Genomic DNA, 11274 nt, shown 5'->3' with positions numbered 1-11274 from the left:
TCAGCCGTGATTCAGTTTCAGGGCTCTTGAGGCATTCTGAGCGTCTTTTGGTTGGGGTCGGGGGGAAGAAAAAAAAAAAAGAGGCTTGGGCGCGCGGAAGACCGTCCCTAAATCGAGCGTCTGTCCCGACACCCGCGCACACGCGGCGGCCGACGTCCCACTCCTCGGACCGCTCGGCCGGGCTCGGCCTGCGGGGCGGGCGGGGGCGGGGCCCTATGCAGATGAGGAGGGTGTGGCGAGCGCGCGGCGCCCGGGCCCCGGAAGCGCCGAAAGGCCCGGTATAAAAAAAGTACTGAAGACATTTCCCCCCGCACAACTGCTAAAGCTCCAGAGACGGTAGCGTGTGCGGCGGCGGCGGCGGCGGCGGCGGCGGCGGCGTCACCACCTGGGGCCGCCACCTCCGGGACCACCGCAGCTGAGGCGATAGCGGCGCGGGCGGGGTGAGGGGCGCGGGGCGCGGGGCGAGGGGCGGGAGCGGCCAGCGCAGGCGGCGAGGTCTGGGAAGGACTGAGTCGCTCGCCGCTGCCCAGAGCGCGCTCGCGGCTCCTCGAAGTGTTGCCGCCTCGCGGTTCCTCGCTCGCTGCGCTCCTCGAAGGGGCGGCCGCCTCCAGGTGACACAGACGGGATTCCCGCTTGCGCTTTCCAGATGCATCAGAGATACTTTTGGTGCGGGGGCTTCTCTGCGGGGCGCGGGGCGCGGGGCGCGGCTGGGCACAGCGGGGGGCCGGGGAGGGAGGGAGGGAGGGAGGGTCGGTCTCCCGAGGAGCCCTGGAGCCCGCGGCCGAGCCGGGGAGGGGGCGCGCTCTTCTCTCTGCGGGCCCCTGTCAGCCGCCGCGCGCGCCCTCAACGCGCTCCTTCCCCCTTTTGGCTTTTTAGGACTGACCAGGGCCAGCTGGTGTTCGGAGGGCACTTCATGGCGGAAGGCGAAGGGTACTTTGCCATGGCCGAAGACGAGCTGGCCGGCGGCGCTTACATCCCCCTGGGCGGCGACTTCGGCGGCGGCGGCGGCGGCGGCGGCGACGGCGACGACGACTTCGGCGGCCACTGCTTGGACTATTGCGAAAGCCCCACGGCGCACTGCAACGTGCTCAACTGGGAGCAAGTGCAGCGGCTGGACGGCATCCTGAGCGAGACCATCCCGATCCACGGGCGCGGCAACTTCCCCACGCTCGAGCTGCAGCCGAGCCTGATCGTGAAGGTGGTGCGGCGGCGCCTGGCCGAGAAGCGTATCGGCGTCCGCGACGTGCGCCTCAACGGCTCGGCCGCCAGCCACGTTCTGCACCAGGACAGCGGCCTGGGTTACAAGGACCTGGACCTCATCTTCTGCGCCGACCTGCGCGGGGAAGAGGAGTTTCAGACTGTGAAGGACGTCGTGCTGGACTGCCTCTTGGACTTCTTGCCCGAAGGGGTGAACAAAGAGAAAATCACACCGCTCACGCTCAAGGTAAAGCCCCCCGACCTGGGCTTGGGGCCGTGCCCGGGCCGGGCTAGGGTGCGGCGGGCAGAGGGGCGCCCGTGTGATGCCACAGACCTGCGGCCGTGACGGGTTGGGGCGTGCTTCTATTATATTTGGGTTTTGATTGTTTTGATGAGTCAGTCAGCTGAGGTGCGCGGACGGTGTTGGGGGTTTTAAGTTCACTGGGTTCTGACGCGCCACTACTCTTCTACTTCCTCCTCTGTTCTCCCTTCCTTCTCTCTTTTCTCTCTCTCTCTCTCTCTCTCTTTTTTTTTTTTTTTTAACTGTTTGGATTTCCTTGCTTGAGTCTTGTCCAGAGTGGTTTCTGATTAAGTGGAAGAATGAAATGACGTAAACCAATTTTTGAGTCATTTTATAATCTAGTTTTTGGGGAAAGAGCAGCCTGAAGCAGGATCCAGTCAATGGGCTTATTATTACTGTATTGGAAAATGTGATTAGATTTTTCAGCTGCATGCAGCTGACTCCGTGTGTGAAGGATATGTGTGATGCTTCTCCTGGTCGGCTCACGTGTGACGGATATTGTGGGTACCCCCCCCCCTCACACACACACACACACACACAGACACACTGGCTCAAAGCATGTTTTAAACAATTAAAGTTGTCTGAGGAATCAGTCTCCCAGAATGTCCTAATTTAGTTCATACTTGATTGTAATTGCAGAGTACCACTGGAGGGACAAGATTCTAATCTCAACAGTAGCCTCTGGGGAAGTGGAACTAGGTGACTAGGGACAAGGGTGAGAGACAGACCAATTTTCCACTGTATGCACTTCTGTCTTTTGAGTATTGTGTGGATATCGTGTGAATGTTCTACCTATAAGACCATTTTCAAAAAATAACATTTCAAAAGTCAGACATGACAACAGAACCTCTTAGTACTGTGATACGTCTGCCAAAAGCCTCAAACTATTACTTCTAGTCTCTTTTCCAGACGGTAAAACCGCTCGTTAAATGCATTTTTGTTGTTGTTTTCAGAGGACTGTTTAAGCCTGTAGGTAGTGTTTGCTGAAATTTGACAAAACAAAAGGGAAGGAGCAAGATAATTCTCTACTGTGAAGAAGATGCATTTATTCATTTATTATTTCTTCTAGGTTTGCTCATCTTCTTGTTTTATCTTTTAAATTGTAGGAAGCTTATGTGCAGAAAATGGTTAAAGTGTGCAATGACTCTGACCGATGGAGTCTTATTTCCTTGTCAAACAACAGTGGCAAAAATGTGGAACTGAAATTTGTGGATTCCCTCCGGAGGCAGTTTGAATTTAGTGTAGATTCTTTTCAAATCAAATTAGACTCTCTTCTCCTCTTTTATGAATGTTCAGAGAACCCAATGACTGAAACATTTCACCCCACGATAATTGGTGAGAGCGTCTATGGTGATTTCCACGAAGCCTTTGATCACCTTTGTAACAAGATCATTGCCACCAGGAACCCAGAGGAAATCAGAGGGGGCGGCCTGCTGAAATACTGCAACCTATTAGTGAGGGGCTTTAGGCCCGCCTCTGATGAAATCAAGACCCTTCAGAGGTATATGTGTTCCAGGTTTTTCATCGACTTCTCAGACATCGGAGAGCAGCAGAGAAAACTGGAGTCTTACTTGCAGAACCACTTCGTGGGATTGGAAGACCGCAAGTATGACTATCTCATGACCCTTCATGGAGTGGTGAATGAGAGTACAGTGTGCCTGATGGGACATGAAAGAAGACAGACTTTAAACCTTATCACAATGCTGGCTATCCGGGTGCTAGCTGACCAAAATGTCATACCTAATGTGGCTAATGTCACTTGCTATTACCAGCCGGCTCCCTATGTAGCAGATGCCAACTTTAGCAATTACTACATTGCACAGGTCCAGCCAGTATTCACATGCCAGCAACAGACATACTCCACTTGGCTACCCTGCAATTAAGAATCATTTAAAAATGTCCTGTGGGGAAGCCATTTCAGACAAGATAGGGAAAATAAATAAAATGAATAAAAAATAAGTAAGTAAAAAGGCTGAGTGACCCAGCCCTGAATAAAGATGTGTTTTGTGCAATGATGATCTGCTCCTGGTTTTAGACTTGGCAAAGCTCATGGATCTTTTCATAGGTATGGGAGCACGATCTCAAAACAACCCTCCTCACCCACCCAACCTTCTCACCTGTTCCTCCTACTCAGTTGGATTCTATTCTGAAACAAAAGAGACCTGTCATTAAAAGCAACCAGGTTCTCCTAAAATAACAAGGGAAAAAAAAAATGCTTGATGACAATATGGGTTTGCAGTACCTGCTCCCATAGCTTTGCCATAGGAAAAAAAAAAAAGGAGAGTTTCTTATAAGGTGGAATTTACAAAAGGGAAAATACAAAGGAAAAAAAGATCTTACCCCAACCTAAGTATCAATTCAGAAGTTCAGATAGTAACGATAATAGAAAAAAAGGGACTCCAACGTTGGGATTACTATCTGAAACCTGTAGCAAGTGCTTTCTGTGGAACTATCCTATTACGCTAACAGAGACTGCTTGCTCCGAATGAACAGTAGTAGGTTGGTGCAGTTCTCATAACAAACAGAACTTAATGATGACACAATCCATTATTTCCAGCTGTGTGCATAGCTTGCGTTTTTTAAACATGAAAATGCAAGCGAAAACAGCTCTAGCAAAGAAAGTATGCTCAAGGACCAAAGATTTAACAGATAAAAATACCCAAGTAGAAGAGATATAGTAGAATATATAAAGAGTTAACTATATTTGTTACACACCAATAAACATCAAAGTGCCTGTTGCCTTCTGAAAATTTGAAGTGGAAAAATTTTATGATTTAATGATTATTTTATCAGGGACTCAAGAAGAAAATAAAACAACATATAAGCTTGTGAATGGTGGAAGAAATGCCCTATTTTTTCTTGGCAAATACTTGTATAAAGTTAACATTGTTGGTGTGATATTATCATAGGTACATGTGTATGTGTGTGTACATTATGTGTATATATATATATACGTATTTGAGATATGTATATATATACACAATACATTGACTAAGGTCTAGAATAATGTAGCAAATAGAAAATGTTTAAATACTGTGTGCTTTTATGTTTTCAACAGGATGACATGAGACGTGGGCATATTGCAGTGATGAGTTAAAACCCACATCTAAAAAATTAAAACCAATGAAGGAGGAAAACAAGTAATATATTTGTTAGGAAGAGCAGAGATTATACATTTTTAGTGATTTTTTTCTTTTTTTTTTTTTCTTTTTTTTTTGTGAGCCATAGAATTCTACAAATGGGAGAATATTTGTTTGGCAGAGCACTCTTTTTGTACTGAACTGCCATTTTGACAGTAGGAACCCTTTTATTTTGTGTAATATTTGCATGCCTCCATGGTGTATAATCCAGTGGATCATGGATCAGCGATAGTTCATTTAAATCCCTAACTGCTAATAAAATTTCTGGTGATCTGAACACTACTTATTAATATTTAAATGAATTTTTTAATGAATGCATTCTGCATTCCAGGACCACTAGAATTTAGTAAATGTGAAATGACCCTTTTTAAAGAGTATTTGCACAATTGCTTAAAATTTATATATGAGATATATATTATATATAAAATTTTATAAATTCACGTCGATATGAAACACCTTTGATCTGATTGTCACACTGCATTTAAATATTTAGTACTGTACTTTAAATTCAGTCACTTTGCATTGGATCAGATCCAACTTTATCATCTCTTTACCAAGAGACCAGTTAAACCTTTGTGAAATGAACTGGCATTATCATTTCAGTTCAGTGACAGCTAATCCTAAAACCATTCCTTCTCCCAGCTTTTTATTCCTTTGGACACTGGTCTCTGAAAATGCATTTGTTAAAAACAAAACTAACACATGCAAACCTTTCCTTTGTATTGTGAAACAGCCACATAATTCCTACCAACTCTAGTGGATGACTGCTTACTGTGACAGTTCCTCTGAAGAACCTACCAGATTTCTGTCATCAAGTTCAAGAGGGATTGGGGAAGAAAATAGCATCATCCTATTGGCAGTGTCATTTGTTTGCTATCGGGGCATCACTCAGATGCTCAGTTGTAGGTTAATCCATCTGAAACTACCTTTTGCACACCTTTCTTTGAAGCCTTAACAGGAACTTGATGGGTTTGCTGTAGCAGCTTCCCTGTGAATTCTCTCTGAGCTGTCACAGCTATTGCACTGCCACTCACTGTTTCCTAGGGAACTCTTTCTTCTCCCACGTTGGCTCATTCTCCCTCACTCCAGCCCTGGGTTTGAAAATGAATTGTGAATTTCCAGGCAATATTATTCCATTTTCAGATTAAGCCTGATACTTAACTGTCCAGAAGCCAGAGCTCTGCCTGCTTGCTTACCTGTTTGGAGTTTTCTAAGAGAAAACTAAGGGAACACTTGGGAACATAGATGCAGACAGTGATCTGCCTTATTCCTTCTCATCCTAACTATTGACAAGTGAGTTGTCCATTCTATTACAAAGAATTTGGAGATCGCTGGCTCTGCCACAGCAAAAATCTGCTGTTAATTGATAACACAAATTTTTGTTTGGAGGAGCCTTATTTGAAAATATACTCTTCACTTATTTTCTGAAATGTTTATGTTCTTTTCTTATTCCAAGTTTGGTAGCATAGTTGGAATCGCCAACACCTGGCATTCAGATAGAACAGGCTATGCTCAAGACAACCTTCAGCCGTTGCTTTAAAACTTCTATAATTTATTTCTCTTTTGTATGTACTATAGTCTTGTGCATATGTAGTTGAACAGACAGTGGAATATGTGTCTCTCTTTGTGGATGTGTAACCTAAAAGTCTGAATGTCTGGAGAGAGAGAGAGCCGTGTGTATAGGTCAGAGAAAAAGAACAGCTCTCAACTCCTGATCGGTGCCTGTGATTTGCTTGCTTTTGTGCTTATCTGGCCTAGTGTGCTGTTAACTTTAAAACAGGAAGAAGTTTTATCTTCTGGAGGCTCTTATCACCTGTCCAGTTTGGCATGTCAGAGAACATTTGACCTGTGACCGTGCCCTTCTAAAAAGTTGATTTTCAGTAAATCCGATTGCCTCAAGAAGTCCTACAGTGAGATGGACTTTTCCCTTCCTGAAGTATCTGCTCACTTTAGTAGTGGGTGGACTATTTTAACGGGGCTCCAAACAATGCAAGGATGGAAGAATATTTGTAAGCCAAGCCATGGAAGAAACACAAAGAAAAGTGAACACCGTTTCTGCCACCCCTTTCTGTTAGCTTATCGTCGGCTGCTTTAACTGTGCATAAAGTTGTTTTCAATGCAGTGCTTGTCAAATAAATATCGTGAACTATTTTGTGAATGAAATGTATTATGTTGAAAGCTGTCAGCAGTTCAAAAATGAGCTTTTTTTTTTTGTTTGAAGACAAAGTGTATTAGATGAAACTGAAAAGTAAAAAAAAAAATCATATATAGCACCTATTTGAATATAATCTTTCTTTAAGATTTCTTATAGTCTTTTCAGTGCCAAGGAAGAATCTCTGTGTAATATTTTGTTGTAATAATGGCTTGCTAACAAAATACATGGTAAAAGTACAAAGTTGGAAGATGTCAAGGTAACTTGGCAAAACTTGCTGCAAAGCCTTGCAGAATGGAGGAGGCTCTGCCCCCCCGGGTGTCTCTCAACCTCTCTACAACCATTGCCTGCTCTGAGATGTCCTATTGGAGCAAGCTGCACCTGGGGTCACTCTGTTGGGATATTTTGACTTTAGACTGTGTCACAGGCAGAAAAGGAGTTGATGGAGAATGGACTCTTAAAAACTGACATGTTTGAATCAGTGCTAGAGGGAACAGATTGTGAATTTTGTTTACAGCATCCAATATTTGGATTTTTTTTCTTGTAAATAAAAAGAAGTTATTTTTTTCTATTGATTTGTGTCTTTTATCTTCAGTGTCTGTGCTGGCTAAAGACTGTGTCCTCTGAAACCCAACTCGAGTCCATGAGAAAAGACAAAGCAGTATTTGGGGAAAAAATAGCCATCAGCAAATTTTTTATTCAAGTACAATACATTAAAATGTTCAGCTTTCAGCCAGCCTCTCACTGGCTCATGGCTCAATTAGCTCCAAAAGAGTTTAGCTAATGGGTGCCAATTTTTTTTTTTTTTTTTAATCTGGGTATGAACTTAGCAGTGTTAAGCAACCCAGAAGTCAGACCAATTTTCCATCATCAGTAGAGACTCATGGCTCTGGATTGCAAGACTCCAGTAGCCTTAAGTGGGCCTTAGTTTTCATGAGTAGCTCAAGTGATGTGATTCAATCATCAGTGGTTGTTTATAGTTGGAGGCTCTAGAGTATTATCCAGCAGTGTTTACATTCTGAATTGGGAGAAGGGGAATAAGTATTGGAAGCTGGTGGTTGAAAGGGAAATGGAAGGAAGAGCAGTCATAGGATCTAATAAGTTATACTTTGTGTATGTGTAAGTGTTGGGTGCAAAGGAACTGCCCTTTTGACTAGCATACAACACAACCTCACCTACTGAGATTACCAGGGGCATACATTTATTTATTAAATTTCTTTCTTTGTGTAACTTTGGAGACTTTCTCAGTACTAGTAGTATGTGAATTTGGTAAGCCTAGTCTATTATAGGACATACTTGTGGTTTTTAAAGCCCATATAAAGCCCTTATGTTGTTGGGATCCCCGGGTGGCTCAGCGGTTTAGCGCCTGCCTTTGGCCCAGGGCGTGATCCTGGAGTCCTGGGATCGAGTCCCGGGATTGAGTACCACATCAGGCTCCCTGCATGGAGCCTGCTTCTCCCTCTGCCTGTGTCTTTGCCTCTCTCCAATGAATGAATAAATACAATCTTAAAAAAAAAAGTCCTGATGTTGGAGAGAATGCATGCTTAACACTGCATCTATGAAAGAGCCACTCCTGGTATTAAAATGCAGCTCCCCTCACATATGCATCATAAAAAAATACAAGACATTTGGAAAATGGTTGGATAATGGTATTTATTTGTATTTGTATTCTTCTATGTTTCAACCCCTTCATCCTTCTATAACTAGTCCCTCACATGTCTGTAGTCATCATATAATTTTTTCCTAAGCAAGGGTTGAATAAGGACAGTGTATATTAAGCTCCTCCTAGACTTAGATACACCCTGCTATTTCTAGTGGAATTACCAGGCTGTACCTAGCTAAGCCTGGGTAGAAGTAACCCACCCTTTCTTTCCTTAGGAAGCTCATTCCCAACCATTCTGGTCCTTTCAGAAGAAAAACAAAAAATACCCCAAAAAAGCAAAAAAAAATTTAAAATCAATCCTTAAATATAAAATAAAATAAAAACTGTTAAAATCATCAAATACTTCAGAAATTTAACTAATTTCCTTTTTAGAACCAAGTTTGAAATAAATGATATGGATGTCCTTCAGTCTAGTGGCAAATACATTCAGGTAGGACATGAAGAAGAGAAATGATTTTAAAATGACAGTGGTTTTCACTTATCAAGGCCCAGTTTTTGCCTTTTAATGCCTTGCTCCAAAAAAAGAACCAAGTCTTCTTGGACAAATCTGGGACTGGAGCAAAGAAGATACTGAAGGAAGCTGGAGAAGTCATCTTGTAGTTCCAGAAAGCAATGATGTGCTAAAAAAAAAAAAAAAAAAAAAAAAAGAAAAAAGAAAAAAAAAATAAAAACCACAATGATGCAGGGCATGTCAAAACAGCACAAGAGCCAACTGAAAGAGCTTCAGTGGCCAAAGCTGGAACAATTTGAGCAACAAAATAAATAAGTAGTATTGGATTATAATCCAAAGTATAAAATATCCATGAGTTCACACAGACAGAAATAGATGATTGAATGGATAAATGGAGCAAAGAAACAAATATCCTGTGCAGAATTCCAAATAATCTATGTAGATACTGCCCCCTCAAGGAGATGGAGCTTAAATCCCTATCTCTTAAGTGAGGGCTGTGCATAGTGACTTCCTTTCAAAGTGAACAGTATGGAAAAAGATGAAAAAAGTAACTGTGCTTTGCTATGTGGTGAAAATGGCACTTCAGCGGACCCAAAACTCATAACCTCTGTCTCATCATGAGAAAAGCATCAGACAAATAGAAATTGAGAGATATTCCATGAAATATCAGACTAGTACTTCTTAAATCGTCAACACAAAAACTGAAAACTCCCACAGCCAGGAGGAGACTAAGGAGACATGGTAACTAAATGTAATGTGGTATTCTGGAGGGGATCCTGGAAAAGAGAAGGACATTAGGTAAAACCTAAGGAAATTTTAACGAAACATTGAAATAATAGTGTTTCAATATCAGCTTATTATGACAAATGTATCATGGGACATTAACAATGGGAAAGTGGGTGTTGGATATGGGGAACTCTCCATACTATCTTCACAGATAATCTGAATCTAAAACTGTTTTCAAAAGTTTATTTAAAAATGAGGATGGAATGGACCCTTCCTTGCTATTTCTAGGGAAGTGACTTCATGGAAATAATAGTTGTGAATAGTGAATTTTATTTTTTTAATGTCTTCTGCACTTAAGAGTGTTAGGAGAGTATGTGAAGGGGTGAAAATAAAATTATGTGTCTTACTTTAGAATTTTAGAGAAGCTTTACCTACAAGTTTTAGAGAAAAGGAAGAAGTTCAAGAGAGCTTAGTTCAGGCTGTGTTTTCCTATAGAATAGTAGGAGAAATTCATATTACCCTAGAGTTTTAAGGAAGAGGAATAATAAATATAACTACAAACCATTGTGTAGATATTAGTAAACATGGAGTTCTAAATGAACAAGGGGCTAAACTTTCACAATTCAAAAATATAGAAGACCCTGGAAAATTGTTTAGCCACTCTTTGCAATGGAGTAAATGATAATTTTTGTTAAATGTTAGGGGAGGCTAATATTTAGGGGAGTGTTGAATTATTATTCAATGTAAATAACCACTTTCAAAATTTATCTCTGCTTACCTAAGCTTCTCTTTCAGCCTAAGAGGTTTTCTTCAAGTACAGGGACACCTGTTTTTTGTTTGTTTGTTTGTTTGTTTGTTTGTTTTTAATTTACTTTCTCAACTCAATCATTGGCATTAGAAATAGTTAAAAGTACAGTTTTTAAAAGTAGATACCTTTAGTAATTAAAAACATTAATAATTCCAGGTTAGTAGTTTATGATATTAGGACAAGGCCTGTGCTTTCTTGCTTAGGGACATGGAGCACCCTGAATAGGAATTTATGAGTATGGGGCTAAAGTTACTTCTAACCTCCATAATGGAAAGTTCCCTTCAGGATCCCCTTCTGAAACTATTGATTTTCCAGCACAGTGTGTACTTATCAGTAATGCCAAGATTTTGTGGCATCATCTGGCCATGTCATTAGAAAACGGCTGAAACCCTATTCTTTTATTTATTTTTTCTTCTTCTTTTACCAAAATTCAACAAAGCAAACTATACTAGGCACCGTGGATAATGCCATTCTATGCATTAACCCCAAATTGCATATTCTCTGGAGTTTCTTCTTCCGTATCTCTTTAAGTAAGGTCAAGAAGAACATAGTTCATATGCTTTTCAATTTAAAAGGGAATAATTAAAAGCTATTAAAATATCTGCATTTTGAAGTTTAATCATCAGAGAAAAGAAGAGAAACAAATTCAACCAGTTTCGAGGCCTAACAGCTGAAAATACAGTTGCCAGATTTTGTAAATAAAAATACAGGATGCGTAGTTAAATTTGAAATTCAGGTAAACAGTAAAATTTTTTAAGTGTATTCCATGCAGTATTTTGGACATACTTATACTAAAACCCATGCTTATCTGAAGTTCAAATTTAAGTGGGGGTCCT

The 11274-nt window shown here is 41.7% G+C and overlaps 1 protein-coding gene across 3 annotated transcripts; it reads left to right on the top strand.

Annotated features, from left to right (window-relative positions):
• Window positions 1–337: 337 nt before the first annotated feature.
• TENT5A (terminal nucleotidyltransferase 5A) lies at window positions 338–7361 on the top strand. 3 transcript variants are annotated; one of them, XM_055330720.1, is made up of 3 exons: window positions 338–440; window positions 877–1444; window positions 2605–7361. In XM_055330720.1, the coding sequence occupies exons 2-3, from the start codon at window positions 914–916 to the stop codon at window positions 3379–3381; spliced, it is 1308 nt and encodes a 435-aa protein (XP_055186695.1). In that variant the 5' UTR covers window positions 338–440; window positions 877–913; the 3' UTR covers window positions 3382–7361. The 3 variants fall into 3 exon arrangements, with proteins under 3 accessions (XP_055186695.1, XP_055186694.1, XP_055186693.1); XM_055330719.1 differs by lacking the exon at window positions 338–440 and adding an exon at window positions 471–611; XM_055330718.1 differs by lacking the exon at window positions 338–440 and adding an exon at window positions 471–666.
• Window positions 7362–11274: the final 3913 nt, after the last annotated feature.

The sequence above is a fragment of the Nyctereutes procyonoides genome, unplaced genomic scaffold (genome assembly GCF_905146905.1).
Source record: "Nyctereutes procyonoides isolate TBG_1078 unplaced genomic scaffold, NYPRO_anot_genome, whole genome shotgun sequence".
Classification (NCBI taxonomy): domain Eukaryota; kingdom Metazoa; phylum Chordata; class Mammalia; order Carnivora; family Canidae; genus Nyctereutes; species Nyctereutes procyonoides.
Note: the sequence above shows the minus strand (reverse complement) of the source record. Positions and strands in the feature narration are given on the sequence as shown.

Coding starts and splice junctions, on each gene's coding strand:
- TENT5A (XM_055330718.1), top strand. CDS start 647: ATGCATCAGAGATACTTTTG. Junction 667..876: donor ATGCATCAGAGATACTTTTG/GTGCGGGGGCTT, acceptor TTGGCTTTTTAG/GACTGACCAGGGCCAGCTGG. Junction 1,445..2,604: donor TCACACCGCTCACGCTCAAG/GTAAAGCCCCCC, acceptor TTTAAATTGTAG/GAAGCTTATGTGCAGAAAAT.